Raw genomic sequence first — 20753 nt, 5'->3', positions numbered from 1 at the left:
ATAAACGCATTATTAGCTGTCCTCTTTTGATTAAGAGGACTCCTAATATTAAACACTAACCAAAGGTCTTTAAAACAAATAGAGGTAGTGGCAACAATCATCATCTGACCATTACAAGACAAGTGCACACGAGTGACTCTCTTTCCTTTATCCTTTGCTTATCATGCAATTAATGATTTATGATTAAGACATCTATTAAAGTACTAAACAGTGTATCAATTTCTTTTTAATATGTTGAATTGAATGTGAAGCACAAACGTGATGTGTCATTCTATATACATTCATTTATCAAGTAATCATGATTAAGTAATACGTATTCTCACGATAAATCAATTACCTAGCCGGAATCTGTAAGCTAGTTGGGGATGTTTTTGGCTTCACATCAAAAGCAAGTGTGATCATGGCAGGGGCAAAATCTGGATTTACCTCTTGAAATGGTACTTCAAAGGTCAATGGCTGGTACAAGCAAACCTCATCTTCTTTGCAATAGTATACCTGAAATTGGAAGTGACAATAGTACTCATTGAAATTGTAACAACACTAAGATGGACCATTATAAACTAGGAAAGATAAAGCATTCTCATCAGGCTAAAGGTAGGTGTACAAACACTACATTGAAATCAGAATCTGAAATTGGAAGTGGATATAGTACTCATTGAAAATGTAACTCTAAGATGGACCATTATAGACTAGGAAAGTGATAGCATCGGGCTAAAGGTAGGTACAAACACTAAATGAGATGCTACTAACACACTGCTGGTCTTATGTGGTGAATTTGGGCCCAGGTACACGGCCTTCAAATAAGTTTGTGTGCCTCTCAAGTTAATTTTTGTAAGTACGTCCTTAGGGAACAAATCTATATTATCAATTCTGGCATTAGCACATATTGCTTTGGTAGACTGAAGATATCACATAGCACATGAGCCATGACATTATATGCTTATCAGGAGAGCATATTGTCAATTTCATGTATCAAGGTACAAACGTTACATGAGATGCTACCAACAAATGGCTACTTGAAAGCATATATATATCAAGTCAAAATCATTTCCAAAGCACTGATGCTTTATTTTGCTCAAAATATTGCCTGGCATAGTCTTCTTTAATAAATGGCTGAATATAGATACGCATGGCTAAGGAGGTAAATGCAGGCCACAAACTTCACTAAACTAAAGTAAAACTGAAAAGATATATTCAAACAGATAATCATACCTTGCAATAAACTCTGCCGGTGGTTGGTGAAGCAAAAGATCTTCTGAAGTGCACTACTGCAGAACCTTCTGGGCTGAGATTTCCCTCCAAGGAATCAACCTCAGCAGCATTATCTGGCTCAAAATCTATGCTAAATTTACTCTTTGCTTCCTGCATTTGGTATAAGGCAGAAAAGCCTATGAGGCAAAATAAACAGGGACATACTGAGGTGGTAAATTAAAAGGGAAGGAAAATACTGTTCCTATTTTCTTAATCAATTTGTTCAGAAGAGAGAAAGAAAACCTTGGAGAAATGGTATCCTTCAGGTACCGAGATTCTTAAGTTCAATGTACCCTCACTGGATGAACCACCATTAACTACAATAGTCTGTGTGTCAGCTCCAGATCGACGTCTAAGGCGCTTCAAAGATCTGGATTTAAGTGGAGGCTGCACTCCTTTCAACTCCAAAGTAAGAACTTCAGCTTCTGACTTGTTCAGATCTAAGTATCTTATCACACTGTTATTTGTATCTGCTATGTACAATCTTCCTAAAAAGTTGTATAAAATAGCATCAAATACAAGTATCAGCTGTTACATTTTTTAACATGAACACAGAGATACAAACAAAGGTACGATCTAACTCAACACTTAAGACTTGGATCTCAAATTCTGGAATAACATTGCCATTGCAGGGAACATCTTCTTGGTTTTTTTTAAAATAAGATAAGTGGTATTAATAACAGCATCCAGAAGATGCAAGATTTACAAGATATGACGTTTGAGCTTACAAAAAAAACTCCAGTTTCCTGGTTTAACTTGTCAATGAGACATTGCAAAAAGTATTAATGAATCTCTGGTGTATATCATCCCGTCTTCTCCCAAATTCTTGTTTTTGATTTGCCTTCAATCATCACCAAATTGCTCACTCATGCAAGAAGTAAACATAACAATGGCCTTGTTCGCCACCAATATTTTTTAGTACATAACTGGTGCCATGCTCCATCAAGAGACATGATACACCTTAGGCGCAGCTTTTAATGCACCAAAATCCCAAGTATTCCCTCTCCCCAGGACAATTGTGAAAGAACAAAGAAAAATGAGGTTGTTATATTAGGTCTTAGGCCTAACTCACACTCCAAAAGCTAGCTCAAAGGGAGGATTGCACAAGCCTTACAAGGAGTCCACCCATCTCATCACCGATGTGGGACTTTTGTCATTCTTTAACACCCCACATCACGCGCAGTGCTTAGCATCTGGTGCGTGGGCAATTTTGATTTTGGGGGCCCAACATCAGGTGAGATGGGCCCTGCTCTGATACCATGTCAAATTAGGTAACTTCAGATATAGGAGCAGATTAGTTGAGAAGTGTTTATGCAGGAATGAGCCATGAACACTTTACCCGTGTTTATGCAGGACTGAGTGTTGTCCTAATTTGATTTCTTTTAAAAGAACTACTAATCCACATGAACATAGACCTTAAACTTAATTCTTTAGCAGGAACATCTACTTGGTCAATACAAACTACTGCGATGCATAACCAGCACTCCTACTATTCTTGCTAGTGCAGCTTACGATGAGTATACAAAAATTAAGCATGATAGAGCTCCTGCAATAATTTGTGAGGATTGCAGAGTTTAGACCACCAATTTCATTGTGATTAATTATGTCTCTTATTCCTGCAAAGTTTTATGGTCCACTCTTAGAGTGAGCAATCAGCCAAGTGAAATTGTGCACAAAGAAGAAGAGATTACCATTTTCTGCTTCAACAATTCCAGATGGTTCTGAGAACTGCACGAAAATAAAAACAAGAGAAAGAAGAGAATCACCAAAATTGAAAGTCAGAGATCCTAGTAGTAAAAGCAATTTCTCTTAAGAATGGAAGATTCAAGAATCAAGAAGAAAATTATACTTTGCACATGTTAATTGAAGGTTCAAAAGGAAAAAACAGTAAGACTCCTTTTTCTTTTTCTCCTTTAATAAGGTAAAATTTTGTTCCTGGTTGGTGGAAAGGATCTTTCCATATAAAAGTAACAAAAGGTAGGAAACAGTTTTGTGCAGATTGGGGGTGCCTTCTCCCTCTTTGTTCAACACAACCTTTGCATTAACCCCCAACCACAACAACACAAAATAATGCACCAATTTCAAGTGGAGAGAGAAAATAGCAGTAATTGTAGTCCGACTTTTTTAAAAAAGTAGCAATTTTTTACTTTCGTAATATTACATTCATAAGTAGCTAAAAGAAATTTGATTTATAGTAAAAGATTCAAACAGAATTTTCGAAACAATATTTTGAAATCAGGAATCTGACGTCCATTTCTCTCATACCACTACAAGCAGCTTTTATTGATTGTTACACCACTTTTGTTTTGAAGAAACTGCGCAGCCTTCCTAAATATACAAATCTAATACAGATCAAGTTCATACTTATCTTTGTACAGAACGTTCCAAAGTTTTTCCTAGCATCTACAAGCTTAAATACTCTATAAATGGTTCAACAATTTCTGAAGACGACAAATCTTTGATATATTTATCCATGCTGGATTTACCTAAGGGTACACTCATATGCCTCAATAAAGTGTTTCAATCATATCCTTGGCAACTTGCTTCTGTTCCTTATTTTCCTTTCTCCTTTACACATTGGGTGCAGGATCCACTTGAAAAAAAAAGAAAAAGGAAAAAAAAAGAAGAGAAATACCAAACATTTGTTGCCAAAGACAATCATCTCACATGCTACTGCTGATTGATGATGAAACTTACGTAGAAAAGGTTTGGTATGCTGCTCGTGTATAAGGGCTTATAACTAAATAGGTTGTTTACAGATGCAGCCACATATTTTAGAAAATGCTATGCAGGATTCAAATTATTCATGTGTCAGCAGCTTATTATGTCCATCAAGTTGGAGAAATAATATGGTCTAGGTACTCATTTCCATGCTAATGCTATTAAGTGTAACATCCATGTGGACATAAAATATGACTGGGAGCAATGAATGTCAGAATGTAACACTAATGTCCAAAATATGATACGAGAAAAGATATATGAACTCTTTCCAACCTGAGCTGCCACCGCTGGTCCATCTTTGAAACCAGCCTGACCAACACCAGCTAATGTAGTCACCCTTTTACTATCTGGATCTAGTTTCTTAATCTGGCAAGTTAAACAAAAGAGGAAAGTTTTTACTTACCTGAGATGTTTCTGTGACGGTACCAAAACAAGTAGTTCATTATTGAAATATAAGTTACAAAAAATAGTCCTTTTGAGCTTGAAATCGTAACAAGCATCATATGAAACATCGCTTTTCAAGCTCACTAGTTGATTTTGAAAGGAGAAGCAGGGAAGGCCACAAACTTCTTAAACCTAATACTTCACTATTATTCTACGTACGAGCAACTGTTTCTTATCTGGCATAAGGCACCACAATTTCAGCAGATAAAATTTTTGTCTTAATAAATTAGATGATTTGTCAAAATTCTTCCAAAGTGCCAATTTCTAGTTAAGCAGACTAAGCCAATTTCTGGTTAAGCAGACTAATCTTTATTAGCTTTGATATCTCAATCATAACATTATTGACAAATTGTCGCCTTGATATTAATTGTAAGATGACATGCTATTAACCCTCCTATCAACCTTCACCACATGGTTTCAATCTTCCCAAAGGCCCTTCTCACTTTTATCTTCTCCTCCTTCACTTTTCATAAACCCACCAACTCACAAAAAGATTTTTAAACACAAAGGTGTAAGTTATAACGATAATCTTCTATCAAGTTCAAATAACTAGAGATAATTTATGACCATCCAGATAATGTTTGAAAAAGAAAACCAAATGTGTTGTACCAAAATAAAAGGTTCTTATGGAGGTAGAGAGAGTGAATGATGAAACAAAGCTATAGGGAGACTGCAGATGACTAATATGTTTTAAAAATCACACATTTGTACATTCATGGCTCACATACAAAAAAAAAAAGAACTTAAGATAGGAGTTAGGCAATCAAAGCAAATAGCATCAGGTTAACTGCATACATTTAGTATTTCTTCCATTGGAGGTCTGTCTTCTCAAAGCATATCTGTTTGGTCTTTTCCACTTGAATAATATGTTGATAATAGTAGAAGCATATATTACAGTGATTGAGAAGTTAAGTTTGACAAATGAACATCACATCATAGTTCAAACTAAATTAATTATAATATGGGGAGAAGTGTGGTAAAGATTATCATAAGATGTCATAAAATTGTGTCACATATGGAGCAAATGTTAACTGTTAAAAAATTAGCCTGCAAGTACCTTGTGATTATAAGAATCTGCAATATAAACTTGACCATCCTTTCCACATAAAACACCTAATGGATGTTGAAGAAGTACTTCAGAGCCTATTCCATCATGGTCACCGAACTGCACAAAAGATGTTCCTTTAACAAATTTATTTCTGTCACAAATGTGACTAAAATATACTAGAGAAATGCAAATCTGGTTTCTTTGGCTTCAAACAAAATTACCCTAAACAAGTTTTCTGCAATAACTTGATCACCACCAGCCAGTGATCTTGAACCTCCTGTTCTTAGATTAACTGCCCGAATGGAGCTACTCTCACTATCAGCAATATATGCCTCCTTAAGATCTACAAAAAACAAGTAAATGGGTAATTAAACTTGAAAGGTCTTGGCAAGGTGAAGAGGAAAACTTCAAATACCATCCCTGCAGTGATATGGTGGACTAATTTGGAAAGAAAAGAATGCCAGAGTTTTTGAGAGAGAATCTGAATCTGTAATTAGTATCAAATCCTTATATCTTTTTTTTTTTTTGGTGCAACCTGGCTATTGCAACTGACATAGATGCCATGATTCACTTCATGAGCTCATTACATAATTTGTAATGTAGCCTCCTTTTATACTTATTTTACAGCATTCTCTTATTGCTAAATTAATTTTTTGATCAGCATACAGATATAATATACTGAGCTCTAACAATCAAAAAGAAAAATAAAAAAGTAAAACAAATTGTATCAAAAGAAAAGGTAAAAACTATAGACCAGTTCAAAAGAACAATTTATGTCTTGTTAAGAGATTACCTCGTGACAAGGAAATCCCAGAAGGTTGTGCAAATGACGTGCTTGTAGAGCTTTCCCATGGCCAAGAAGAAGATGATCCGTAAACATCAGCAAGTTCGTCTAAAGTAAGTGGCTAAAAGGATATGTTCTCACAACTAACACATACAAGGACAAGAGATACAATGAAAGAAGTCAAAACCCAAAAACTAAAAGCACAAAGCCGGTTTCTCCTCTCCAAATTACATTAGTTTAATCCCTGTTGTCTTTTGACTGAAGCTCCTGCTGATTCATGGAGATCCATTATTTTCACCAAGTGTTACTAGGAAGTAATAGTAACCATATCCAGAGCACATTATCAAGATTCATGACCAAAAGGGATATCTATTCCTTTGAGTGTGGGTTAGCTTTTGTACTCTTCATGTTCCAATGAATTATGTTAGATGATAATGTTAGAAGTCCACAGAACATGGGTTCCAAATTCATAACGGAACCTTCAGAAGAAAATTGATCTTAAAATGCCCACTCAAACTAATATCCGCATGTGTATTGATGGGTCTTTGACAACTTCTCCAATCCTTGTGAAATACCATGCCAAAAGAGTGCAGTCTATAAAAACTCTTACTGTTATCACTAATAAATATGAGAGATCTTTTAGAACACGGGCAAATCAAAAGAAGAGACATATCTATGCAGTCCTAAAATATGACTACGCTGATAGATTTATAGAGCAAGTGTAAAGCAGTGAATCAAAAAAGTGTGAACTGCAGTTTGTTTCTGTCTTTGTTTATCAGTGAAAGATCTGGTCCTCAGTTGGTTCTCCCTCGCGCTAGATTAACACATGGATCTTTTTTCTAATAAAAAAGGGGAAACCCTTTTCTTCAAAAAGGCTTGGAAACTAGTTTAGAAGTAAAAAGCACCACAAAAGAAAGTGTGACAAACAGATGATGATAGTGAGCATCATAGCATTTAAGAATTAATCAATCAACTACACTTCAATCTCATATAAACAACTAGCACAATTAACCAGTGTTCTGCTGAAACTCTAGTTAAGCTAACACACACACATTACCTTGAGCCATTCAAATTTCTCTCATAACCATTCCCACTGAAAGCTCTTGTAACTCCATCCGATGTTTTGTGTTCCCAGATCTGATGCTGACCAGCCATTGCGATGTAGACAATTTCATTCTCAGGTTCAAAGCAGACATCCCATGGAGAGTTGAGAAGCTGAAAATATGACCAATGATGTTCAGTTCCAAGGAAAAAAGGATAATTCACAATATATTTGAAATTGATTAAAGAGAGATAAAATTAGAGCATAAAACTACATATGCAATAAGCTAGAGCTAACTGGAACCAGTTGGTGACCAAGTTATTATTTAATTTAATCCAATCTTGCCTGTGCAGTTCCAGTTCCTCCCCCTTCATAATCAGAACCTTTTGTTCCATTTCCCGCAAGCGTCCGCACTGTCTCATTCACAAAGTCAATGACCCTACAGTAATGGAACTCAATAGGTTAAACTAAAAGCTTCCTTAAATTATCCAGATAAAGAAAAATTATAATCTCATAAAAACTCTATAAGCACATCAAGCCCAACTAAAAAGGAAATTGAAGTAAAAACTTCCATCTCTCAAAATACATATATAAATGAGAAGTTAAAAAGTTTTTGAATGAATTTCAAATGGGAACAAGGATGATTTAGGAAGAGGGGATATTTTGGCTGTCAGGTTAATCTTTTAGACTACAGAATGACAATGAGTATTCAAATTGACAGCATAGAGGACAGGAAAGCAATATGTATGTATACCAGAGTGAATTGAGGAAACTTATCAGAGTAATTTGGCATCATATCATCCGGTGGGTGAGATACTAATTTGAAGAGTCGGATTTGGTCCTTAAAGACTACTTTACCTCCAAATCTAATGATAAAGGCAAACATTTTCCTTAGTATTCCCTCATCCTCAATCCAATCCATTTTCTCCTGCTCCTGCTCCTTCCTTGACTTATCCGCATCCTTACTCCACTAATATTTCCAACATATTCTTCATCAGCAAGATCAAGACCATTATTTCACCGTGGCCCGATGGCGATCCCTGTCAACTCCAACCCCACAAGCTAACCCAGCCTACTAGCTCCCTCGCCCAAGCTCAAGAAATCTCTCTTTTGCCCCTTGCATCCACCCTATGGTGAGTAGTTCTACTCCTGTTTCCCACCAGTGGTGGAACATATCTTATTAATCATTTTCTTTTTCTTAATTTCAGTTGCTTTTTATTCTGTGGTTATGTTCTAATATCTTCTGGTTCTTTGTTTCCAGAACATTCTTTTCAACAAGCTTTTTAAGTATCTTCGTTTCCACTAGTTTTTCTTACTGTTTTGACAGTATGAACTAACTTGAGGAAAAAATAGAACAACTATTAAAGTTCTCCTGTTAATCAACTAAATTTCCCAAATCTTTTTGCCAGGAAAGGATATGAAGACCTGTCAAAAAAAGTCATGTTGTCAAAAAAAGTCAAATGTAATCAATTATTCATGGTTTAGTTTGACCTTGTCGAAAAATCAACCAGTTCTGGAAACGCCGTATATGAAGATCCCTAAAGTGAACTTCAAACCTAATGAAGCAATTATTATCCACATATGTGGTCTCTCTTTTCTGGTCAGCTACCAATAGATTGGTCAAACAAACCAAAAATTAAATGAAAAGGAGCACCTAATTAAAAAGTACAGAATAAAAATTATAGGGGTGGTTATCAACAATGTAAAGTTACAAGCTTTGAAATATTTAGATTCTGCCTTTGTAATCTTGAGTTGAGGAATACCTATTCCAACTAAAAAAATGGCATCAAAGTTTAAATGAATTTAAAAGAAAAATTTAGGCCATTATATTCAAACAATGAGTAGCTTTCAACAACCACTTTACCATCTTGTATCCTATTGCGACTAATAAAATATGCAGCTCAAGTTTACTAAAGATCTCCATGTTTCATCAAACTACTTAATGTAAACTGAGGAGACCCACTATAGCACAAAATATTCCAATTTCTAGGAAGAAAGATAATAGATAATATACCCTTGGTGAATCCATGTGTCCCCTTCCCCCCGGCAATAATCAGTATCAATAAACCCACCAAAGTTCAAGTTTATCCTCCTCAACTTCTCAAAGATGGGGGCACAAGCATCTATACTTCAAGGAAAATACGTGTATAAACGGAGAATTCAGAAAATAAACCATGTATGTCTAGCCCAATAACAGGCATGCCTTTTCTGCCTGTACCTTAAAGCATGATTTTCAGTATCTGCCACATACAAGAGGTTCTTCTTCGCATTGTAAGCCAAACCCTGAAGATATAATAAGAATTAAGATCTTAGATTAATTTTGCAAATGGAAAAAATTGAAAAATTAAAAAGAGTTACCTGCGGACGATTGAATGTTGCATCATCAAAGTTACCGTCATGAAGACCCTCTGCTCCTGTGCTTCCAACTTGGACTAAAAAGTTCCCTTCTAGATCAGTTACTACCTGTCCATGTGAAAATTGTCCGGGATTACTCATTCTACCATTCACCTCATAAAGAGAGCATGGAAATAGAAAGAAGACTAACAATAATAAGATCTAGGGCTAGTACAGGCCAAAAGCATGAAGGACCAGAACAGATGTGATACTACAACTCCGAGTTACTGAGATAGTGTATGGAAAAGAAAACAGTATCAGACGAAAAAACATGGCCGTGTTCTTGAGACTAGGAAATGTAAGAAGGAACTAAAATAACAGAATGAATAAGTTCAGAAAAGAGCAAAGAAGAACCAGAATGTATCTTGAAGAAAACATAATTTCCTACACAACTTGTGAGTCTCCCACAAAGAAGAAGGAACCAGTTCCGTAAGAGTCGAGTAAATGAAACAAAATGTACATTTCTTATGTGCATGACTTGCAAGCCCTACCTTATCCTCTTCCGCATTTTTTCCATCTTCCTCGTGAATTTTGATTCTACCATATTCTCCAGCCCTAGCAGTGGCTTCAAATATTAATTCTTTGTTCTAATTTAAATATACACTCACCAATCTCCATTAGCAGGAAAAACTTTTAAGCATATACTCTTTATTTCATCTCCAAATTACCATTACTGTACACTGCATTAGAATATGAATGATCATGCTCTGACACTAAAGTGATATTATCCCTTGCCTTCTGATAAAATGTAAAAAGATTAATCTTATCTTCTGCATAGCCCTAGACTTTTCATCATACATTCTGTTTCTGTAGCTTCCTCTTGCAAATATTAGAGAATGAATGATCATGCTTTGACACTTAACTTTTTTCAGATATCAGTAAATGTGGACATGGAAGTCCTGCAACCCCAGTGTCGGGAATACATTTACTTTCAGAGGTAGGTATACCTCCATTTATTGATAACCAATATGCAATTCAAAATCAAACTTGATATTCTTCAATAACCCCATGGTCAATTCATAACTCCAGAAAGCCTCAAAAAGGGTTAACAAACCTTGATGCTACAGACACCAACTACTTGCAGTTCATACATTCAAAATTTTGCAACCTGATACAACAATCATTCAGAGAGAATACAGAAAGGAGAGAGAAGAAGAACTTACTACTCGGTTATGATTGCTGTCTGATATAAATAGCCGGTTGTTGAGGACATCAACTGCCAGCTTACCGGGGAACTTTAAAGGAGATGTTAACAAGCGGGGATCATTATCTTTCTCCAAGCGCGAGGGAATGGGTTTGCTATCCAAGAGCTTCTTCTTACCATAGAACAGAAGAGCAGCCTCGACTAAATTATCAAGATCCTACAAACCAAAGCAGAAGACATCGAAATGACAGCTAAATCTTGTCAATAATCTTCACTTCCAACTGCCACAGATCATATTAATTAGAAAGAAATATGTGAGAGGCAATTTGCTATAATCTAAAAGCACAAGAAACTGAATGTTACAAATTATCTCATTTGAAGGAATTTCATGCCATAAGATAGGACAAATGGAGAAACTCCAATAAGTAGCTGCCTAAAGAAATTCTTTTATGAAGTTGGATTAGGCAATAGCAGGCGCTTAGACGTTTCTATAGTATTTTCTTCACAATAGAAAAGAGAGAAAGAGAATAAAAACAAAAACACAAAATAGTGTTTCATAATAAAGGAAAGGTGACCTAGTTTTCACAACTAGGGAGGGTAAAGTATACACAGACCTTACCACTACCCTCGGAGGTAGAGAGGTTGTTTCCGATTAAAGGTGACCTAGTTTTTAGTTCCCTAAAATGTCAAAACTTTCCTAGCCTAGGTTACACAAAACTAATAATAGAAAACATATTTTTAAAATTCAGATGATGGAGAAATGCCACATTGAGGTCAGAGATAAGGGTCTGTCAGCTACCAAAAAGAACTGACTATGATCTGGTCAATCTTTCCATTCAATTTGGAGTACATTTGCAGAAGATTCTTTTTTCCTCCTTCCACATTTCCATCTTATGCATTTACATATGGAAGTAATTCGTTTTGATTTTTGAGATACAATGGCTGATCAAAGAAAGTTCTGGATAAACTTTCGGTTATATATGGAAAGAAAGGGGAAAATAATGATTTGATCACATAGTTCAACATGGTTTTCTCTAACATCGCAAACTTTTAGATGAATTGATCACATAGTTTGCAAATTTTTAGATAAATTGATCACATAGATCAACATGGTATCAGAGTAGACAAATATCCTAGTTTCAAGTCTCATCACTACCCATTATCAAAAAAAAAGTTTCCACATGTTTGGCCAATAAAAAACAGTCCGGCCTACATGACAGGGGACATGTTAATGACAACTTTAAGTAAATAAAAGTATATTTTCCTTGACAACTTAAGCTTTTAGATGAGCTGGTGACACAGTTCATCAAAGAGAGTGAAATATGACCTATTCTCTCAAAAGTTTTCTGTGATAATGCACTTTGAGAGGCATTTCAGAATTGAATGAATTACATCAATTGTCAAGTTAATAAATGAACCATTTTCCATCATCTAATCTTAAATGTGCCATCACGAATGTGTTAAATAATTCATATATATATACTATTGCATGAAACATCAAAGAGAAAAGGAAATCTGTAAGAAACCTTTCTATGACCTTCGCCAGCTACTTGTGCCAAGAGCTTGCCATTTGGCCCGACAAGAACAAATGTTGGCCATGAATTGACACCTAATTCCCGCCATAAATTCATTTCTCCATCATTGACAACCTGATCATTCAATGAAGGTTAAGAAACTACTTAACAAACAAAAAAGAAGGGAAGAAGGAGAAACACCCCCAATTAAAAACTAAAGCAGATATTTTGAAATGATAACAATGTCAAATTCCAAGTTACTCTATTCACCAGTTTCTGCAATCTGAATAATAAACTTCAGCAATAAACAAGAGCTTCAATTGGAAACGTTGATTACATACATTGTCAGGCAATCCTTGACCATTAACAGTGAATTAGCAAGTATTCCCTTCTGTTAAATACATGGAGTCCCAGAGGCTCTGATGGTACACATTTGAATTGGATCAGAAGGGTGGGGGAGAAGGCTGTCAAGACAGTGTTAACGATTGGAATGTCAATTTTAACATAGCCAAGTGTGGTGTAGATAGCAGCGGACATTCTACCTTAATCTACCGAAAAGAAGTAATATATAACCTAATCTGGATGCTCTAAATTCTCTCCACATTTATGTTGTTTCCAAATGTTCATCCGTTTCTTGGGGATCTAATAGATTCAAGAGCAAGCAGATAGATTGTGGTAAAGAGACATTCAACATTAAAATCAGTAATAGTTCAGCTCTTGAATAAGTACTTACTGGATGAGTGATTCCATAGCGTAATACAGCACTACGGATGGCTTCAAGGTCCTTCTCGTTGTCAAATTTAGCTGAATGCACCCCCACAACCACAAACTGCAAAACTAATGTTTGATGAATTAGCTACGACTATGGTTAGAAGTGTGTAAGCAAACCTTCAGATGCAACTGTGGATAAAAGTACTTAATTCATTTTGAGGTTCCAAGTTCAAATCCCAAGCACTATTTTATTTTCGAACCCCCATGGTGAAAATCCTGGATCAGCCACGGTACGAAACAATTATTTGAGGTGACTCTATATTGGTTTGACCCGTCAGTATTAACTCAGAAAGTTCACAGATTAGCCCAACTGAAAGCTAAATCTTATGACATTTCTTTCTCCTTTTGACAGCATTCGTGCAATCTGCAAAACTCATTTCATGCCTATTCTTCTGTGAAGATGTTATAGATAATGGATAGTGGGTACAGCGGAATATTATAGAATAAACTAATAGATTGTTGTCTGGATTTCAGAGTAATCTAAAGCCTAAGTAAAACAACAACAAATTATTTATAGAATTTACCACACAGAAGAATATACAGATGTGATATCAACAAAGACAAACCCCATGGGATTGCAATCTAGACAGCATTTGGTTAGTATAATAAAAGTTCTGCTTGATCATAACATTCCTACATTTTAGCAACATTTCTTACTAAATGAATTTTACTAAAATGAATTTTGAGGGAAGTTTAAATCAGCTAAACACATCCTAACCTAACTTGGCCATGACTTTTTAATTTCACTTCCCCTTTGCTGCAAGGTGCACCTCTATCTAATGAGAACCTCATATTGTATGTAGTTCCAACAGAACTATAGTATGCATGTGCATGCTTCTGCCAGAATTAGTAGAATATTGATTAGCGTAATTATGAGAATTTTCAGGAAAGAATTTTAGAAAAATGATTGGGGTCACATCTCAGATGATCAACTTGTTATAGAGACAGAATATCATTTCATGAGATAACCAATAAAGCTGAAATGGCAACCCTAAGGGATGAATGACAATCTTACAGGCATATCTTTATATTTATTCTCCAGAAACTCCAGATCTGGCAGTACATGCATACAGTTAATGCAGCAATAAGTCCAGAAGTCCAAAAGAACGACTTTTCCTTTCAAATCCTGCACAAACATAAAAATGTTTCAGGGAACGAGTGCATAGCATGGATATATTATCCAGAACTCCTCCTTTTTCCATTTTCTAGTATGAGCAACTTACAAACATACCTCCAAGAAACAATAAGATCAAAAGCACTATTCAGCATATTAGAAAATTTTCAAATTCATAGATGATAAAAGTATCCATGGTTGTCTCCCATCTGCTTAAAGCCTTGATGGGCAGAATTACCCAGTATTTGTGTGGTGGGAGATAGCGGGTACCCGATGGAATAGTCAAGGTGCGCCACACGCTATAGCCCAACCACTACTATTTAAAAAAGAAAAGGTAACGATCACTAAAAGTTTTTTTTGCAGTCAATGTCATTGTCAAAAGATTCTTAACATTGTTCAAAAGGATAGTGTGTAGAAATCCATTACAATAGAATGGTATATTATGAAACAACATAATATTATATTTGGGAGAAATTCCTCTCCAAGTTTGAAGTATTTTACACACACGCAGTCGATAGGAAACATCAATCAGAAAGCAGTAGACAACCGAAAATTCCCAGAATAATATTTGCATGAAGACTAGAGAACGGAAAAAAGAACACAAATATGCACATATATGAAAATAAGCGAAAAGAAAAAGAAATAAAGTTGCCAAAAGAGCAGAATTGAAATATGAAATTATGTATTTACCCTGCCTAGCTGAAGGGGGCTTGTATTCAGCCAATCAAGTTTAGATGGGAACTCGGGCACGATAGTCGTAGATTTCCTAACAAAATGCAGAATATTAAACATGATCAAAAAACAAGTTAGGAATCCAAGAACAATTAAAGAGAAGTATATCAAAAGATGCCAGAAAGCATGCAACATATATACGATACTAACTTATAAATTTAGGAAAACTGCAACCTTCTTAATTTATAAAGCAAAAAAAGGTTTCAGTTTACATGAAAAACTTCTGTTACCTGGCATCCACATCAGAAATATAGTTTACAAATTGTTGAATCCTCTGTGAACTGGATGCATCTGCAGGGGCAATAGATAAAAAAAAAATAGATCTCCTTCAATTATCTCAAATATCACCGAAAAAGAAAAGAAGAAAAAGTAGCCCATACTTGATATACAGAATGGATAAAAATCACATTAGAAATGTGCCCAAAAAAAAAAGAAGAGAAAAAATAATGTCATCAAGGGAAGTTCCATACAACAAGAAGAATGGAACAACAATGAAAATGAAGAGAAGAAAACAAATACTTCATTGTAAGAGGGGTAGACCTTCTTTCTGTTCAAAAGGAGGATTGCCTGTGCCGAACAACAAGTTCCAGATAGCTTTTGGAGATGCATACTGCATTGCCTGCATAGAACAGCAGAGCTTGCAAACATGAAAACCAAAATAAATTAAAAAAATACCTTATGCTTTCTCTATTAAATTATATACCTTCCAGTTTGTAATAGTAAAGAGGAGACAGGATGCAGCAATTCCTAAACTTCCATATCTAACAACATTTCGTCTGGTAACCTGCACCCTGTCCATAAATTATTTCTGCAACCTCATGACAACATTATACCAATTACCAAATGCCCTAAAATGGCCATCTCATAAAGGCATATGGACCCTTTTGGGGGATAAAGGTATTCCACTTTGCAAACGAGAGAATTTCATTTGCACGAGTATTATTCATGTCAGTCTAAGCATATTTGACTTTTTGTTCCTACATGCAGCAAAACAAAGCATGTAACTTAGTGATTATACATCATGCCATAAAATAGATTGATAAGGATGTAAATCACCAGTATGCACTGTTCTTAGCAATTCAACTTAATCCAGTTAAAGTTTAAGAAAATAATTTCAGATAGACAAAGAGGAAAAGAGAAGAAGGAAAAAAAGATGAATCTATGAATGCATACAGCAATTTGAGGTATTAGATATCAAAAGTGGTCTTGATGATGCAGATGATCATATATTGAATCGCTCTTACCCTCCCATCGAGGATATGGCACCACTTGTTACATAATTATCCAGCTCTGTGATACTCCCTGTCATATTGGACTCAGGAAAAGAGAGAGCTAGATCGTTAATGGATTGAGATTCCTGCACCATCACATCTGCATTGTTTTTCATCATTAGATTCATTTTATAGTAAGCATAGAAAGGAAGCCACTATTAACTACATATGATATGTTAGAGGAACACTAGAACTAGAAAATTTCCATTAACTAAGTTAGCAGCTAAAGCATACAGCTTAAGGGAGCAGAGAACAGGACATCCTTCAACAAATTATAGAGTCATTACAAAAAAGAGCTTACTCACAAGTTTTTCCATAAAAAAAAAAAGAGCTTCAGTATTCTACATTTGTCAATGGTACATGAAAGGGAAGTTCTTAACATGTTGGTGAACTACATACTATGGCTACCAGAGCCACCATTGAGGATATCTTCAAGTGAAATATCACTTATCTCCTTTCTGATGAGTGATGGCTCCGCCGCATTTAGAGTATCTTCTGATAGTGTTGTCGTCACTGCTATACATCTGCAAGTAAGTCAACATACTTAAGAATGTAGAAATAACGGAATCAAAATGATCACTAAAATTAGAGGCAAAGAGGTACATTAGAATGATGCTGATACAGATTACTGATTCAGTTGACACACGCAACAAGTGAAGAAAAGTTCAAGTAGGGTTGGTGATACCAACAACTTTGAACAAGTGTATATAAATCACCTATATAAAGAAAAGGCACTCAGACGCAAATACCTCATTTTTGCAGCTTTGGCAGCTTGTACTCCAGCTAGTGCATCTTCAATCACAATACACTGTCAACATAGAGGATTATGATAATGCCTACCAAGGTCGACAAACAGGACACTGATCTACTTAACACTTCAAAACTTCATCATCCTCGAACATGAACCTTCAGCAATTCATAATGCAACCCCCATTTTTATATCCATATTTAGAAAATCTGTTCTGACTGACAGAATGGCAATTGCGCATCTATTTCCCATCCAGAAATATAATTTTCAACATAAAAGTTGCCAACATATTTATCAAGTTTTTAGTATCTTCTTTGCTTAAATTTTGTTTTCCAGCTAACTTCATCTGATTATTACAGTCATTAATGAATTATAGGAAACTTTTAGGTAAACAGAACGTGAATGTAAACCTCAGTAATATCTTAGTTGGCTATAAGTTTCTCATCAGATAAGCACCATATACTACCCACAACTAAGTGTCTAAAAAGAAAAAATTGTGATGGGTGGTAGCAAAGCAGCATTGCACATCCTGGAAACTACCTCACTAGTGGGAACATCAAGAATCCGTGATGCAGCCAAGAAAATATCAGGAGCAGGCTTCAAATTTTTAAAAGCATCAGCTGATACAATTGCATCAAACCTGTCAAATCAAAGAAAAAGGATATGTAGTAAAATACAAATAGAAGGATAACTAAAGACAAAGGCAAGGGAGGATGGGAGCTTCCAATTATTTCACTGCAAACCTGCGTTTTTCATCCGAGTTGTACACTTTAACCTCAATAAACTACTGTCCTTGCAAACTACATTATCAACCAATGCATAGTGTGTGTGTTTGCATATATACCATGAAGAAATGGACCTTGTAACTCAACCACAAAAAGTTAGCTTATAAGGGAAGGATTCCTAGAACCATATAAGGAGAACCCTCCCCCCCCTCCATGGACACGCCCAGAACTAGAAATCTAAGAACGGAGAACGTAGCACGGGGATAAATATTGAGAAAGAGCAACATAACAACAGGGATCAATGAGGTTTAGCTTTGATACCGTGTAAAGGAATGCACACTGCGGCTAACTCAACAATAAAAGTTTAGCTCACAATGGAAGGACTGTCCTAACTCAACAACAAAAGTAGCTCATAAGGGGAGGATTGCCTAGGACCATATAAGATCACACCCTTTGGAGTCTGAATGCCAAATTCCATGACTAACAGATTTCATTAGTTCTTTAAAATACAACATATCTATACTGATTCTTTAAGTAAATAAAGTTCTTGCTATGTCTGATTCAGTACAATCCAGTGTTTTTTTTTAAAACTTGGTCTGATTTAGTACAATCCAGTGTTTCTTGAATGCCAATTATAATAGGAAAGAGAAGCAACTATTTACAGCTAAAGCGCATTTGTTAACTCACATCGTTATTGGTAAACCGGCTGCAGCCAAGTTTGCATCAACTTTAATCCGGTCAGCACTAGATGCAACAGCAACTTTGAGACCACTGCTTTTACACTGGCGTACCATATCACCAAATTAATAAAACATAAATAGAAAGAGCAAGACCACATATAGTCATCACATCACAGGTTATACATACCTGAGAGACAAGTTCAAAGGCACCAGGGAAACCAATGCCAGAATTCGGTTTTGCATACTACAAATGATTGTCAGTTTATCAATAAAATTATCAGTTCTGGGAGTCAGTTACCACGACTTAAAGGGAAGTGTTTTACAACAGCAACATGCCCAGTGAAATCTGCTTTGAGAGTAGATATTCGTATGTATATAAAATTTCAATCACCTTTAATAAATATATCTCAAAAAACCTCTTCTTTGCAGCCTCGGTATCAAATCCTTCAACACCCTTAGCAGCAGCAACACCACCTAAGAAGTTTGCTTCACCTAATATATTTTGAGGTAAAGGAATATGAAAAGGAGAAGAAGTCATTGAGAAAATATGACAAAGGAAAAAGGCGCTACACAATCAAAGACTCATTTCCTAAAGGATAGTAACATCAAACTAATTTTTGTTATCACTTGGGGTAGAAAAGAAGAGTAACTCGAGATCAGAAAATTTAATCGATGTATGGATCCAATGGCAATTAACTTGATAATCATTCAAAAGAACAAGTTTCATAGACAATATGGACGATTTTGTGAGCACAAGTGTTTTTCATGGAGAAGAGTCCTATTTTAACATAGTGAATGAAAGAATTCACCTAAGGCCTCGGCTAGCTATATGCATGAAAGTAAGCAAATGACAAGATCTACAACCAGAATCAAAACTTATTATCTAATTGGAGAGAGATGATGCTTCACAAAAATCAAATACTCAATGAGGTAGATGAAGATTACTAGTTTCTTACATAACAAAGTTCCCATGGAGGGGACTGAACAGAGATTCTTGATAATTCTTTTTTTTTCTTTGTTTCCATATTACATTAGCTGTCTTAATCATTACTCCATCAAATTCATCAGCATGCCTTTAAACAGAATGACCAATGGCTGAGATAAAACCTTAAAAGATATAATGAGGCAATATGAGAATAACATTGAACCGTAAAAACCAGTTCATTGGACTGATGATTTACCCTTTATCCACAACTTCTCAAGGCATGATTATCCAAAGAAGCTAGCGAAGTCAACAAAAATACCCAAAATTGTCAATGGTTTCCAAACTTATAAATCAAGAAACTACTTTTCAATCAAGAACTAGTAGGCTATTGGTTGAATATTTCAAGAACCAGTACACTGAAATAGTACACCGCAGGAAGCAGTGATAATTGCATACCCATCTTTCACATCAAACAATTAAAAGAAAATCAAGAAGGGAAAATCTAAATACGTACAAACAGGTTGACAAAGAAACCTTTCTCCCGAAAGTTCAAAGTACTCGAATAATCAAGAAATTCCCAACAAAGAGAGTATTCAAGAACTCAAAATTCAAAGACAAAAAATAAAAAAGAATGTAATAATCAAGAACATTGAACCGTAAAAGAATTACCCATTGGACTGATGCTTTACACTTTATTCTCCGCTTCTTAAAGAAGCTAGTGAATTCAACAGAAACACCCAAAATTGTCGTTCCCAAACATATAAATCAAAAAACTACTTTTCAATCAAGAATCAGTAGGCTTAAATAGTACACAGCGAACCGATGATAATTTCATACCCATCTTTCACATGAAAGAAAATCAAGAAGGGAAAATACAACGCAAATTGACAAAGAAACCTTCCCAAGAAAATAAATAAAAAGAATGTAATAATCAAGAAAGAACAAGATTTTACCCATGCCCATGAAAGGCACAAAGTCTTCAACGGTTACTTGAACACCCATCTCAGCAAAAACATCAACAGCCGCTTTTCTTGACGATTCCTCACTATTGCAGAGCACACCATCCATATCAAACAACACTGCCGACACTTTCCCCCATTGGCTACCCGACTCTGGTACATTCTTCTCTTCCAATTTTTGGGAAGCACTCACCTTTAAACCCATCTTTCTTGATTCAAAATCCAACATTCTGAAGTTTTTTGAAAGAAATTGAATGGATAATTTGGATCTTGAATTGAAAAGTGCAGCTAGTTTGGGTTCTCCATAAGTGGGCAGTAGAGAAGGTGTAAGCCTTAACGCCATTTTTTCCTCACTCTTTTCTTTTGGCCCGAAAGCATTTATATAATTGTTATTGAGTGGCGGGGAAGGGGATGCCGTTGTGTTCCGTGTGATTGTACTATTTTACCCTTTTATCTGCTTTGAAAGTAAGCGGATAATTAGAATTT

At 35.5% G+C, this 20753-nt stretch overlaps 1 protein-coding gene and 1 long non-coding RNA gene across 5 annotated transcripts; both read right to left on the bottom strand.

Moving 5' to 3' along the window:
- Positions 1-195: 195 nt before the first annotated feature.
- Positions 196-20721, bottom strand: LOC107001481 (protein SUPPRESSOR OF QUENCHING 1, chloroplastic). Of its 4 annotated transcripts, XM_015199512.2 has the most exons (28): positions 20262-20721; positions 18775-18875; positions 18571-18627; positions 18391-18485; positions 17519-17618; positions 16980-17038; positions 16630-16754; positions 16204-16330; positions 15663-15750; positions 15500-15578; positions 15190-15250; positions 14918-14993; positions 14129-14239; positions 13076-13171; positions 12355-12477; positions 10848-11045; positions 9649-9753; positions 9509-9573; positions 7636-7729; positions 7306-7463; positions 6258-6307; positions 5686-5807; positions 5474-5581; positions 4246-4338; positions 2943-2979; positions 1495-1739; positions 1213-1362; positions 196-495 (listed from the first exon to the last, which is right to left on the bottom strand). In XM_015199512.2, exons 1-28 carry the CDS (start codon positions 20608-20610, stop codon positions 334-336), a joined length of 3234 nt encoding a protein of 1077 aa, XP_015054998.1. In that variant the 5' UTR covers positions 20611-20721; the 3' UTR covers positions 196-333. The 4 variants fall into 4 exon arrangements, with proteins under 4 accessions (XP_015054998.1, XP_015055000.1, XP_015055003.1 ...); XM_015199514.2 differs by lacking the exon at positions 4246-4338; XM_015199517.2 differs by lacking the exons at positions 196-495; positions 1213-1362; positions 1495-1739 and adding an exon at positions 1910-2867.
- Positions 19402-20255, bottom strand: LOC114077541. Its single transcript, XR_003578840.1, has 2 exons — positions 19565-20255; positions 19402-19478 (listed from the first exon to the last, which is right to left on the bottom strand). It is a non-coding gene; the product is annotated as an uncharacterized LOC114077541 (long non-coding RNA).
- Positions 20722-20753: the final 32 nt, after the last annotated feature.

Source organism: Solanum pennellii, chromosome 1, assembly GCF_001406875.1.
Source record: "Solanum pennellii chromosome 1, SPENNV200".
Classification (NCBI taxonomy): domain Eukaryota; kingdom Viridiplantae; phylum Streptophyta; class Magnoliopsida; order Solanales; family Solanaceae; genus Solanum; species Solanum pennellii.
This window is presented reverse-complemented; position numbering and strand designations above follow the sequence as displayed.

What these genes read in the sequence shown, in the direction of transcription:
- LOC107001481 (XM_015199512.2), bottom strand. Translation starts at nt 20,610, where the DNA reads ATGGCGTTAAGGCTTACACCTTCTCTACTGCCCACTTATGGAGAACCC. An exon ending in TGTGCCTTTCATGGGCATGG is followed by an intron (nt 18,876 to 20,261) that starts GTAAAATCTTGT and finishes AAAATATATTAG; the next exon opens with GTGAAGCAAACTTCTTAGGT. An exon ending in GCCAAAGCTGCAAAAATGAG is followed by an intron (nt 16,755 to 16,979) that starts GTATTTGCGTCT and finishes ACTTACTTGCAG; the next exon opens with ATGTATAGCAGTGACGACAA.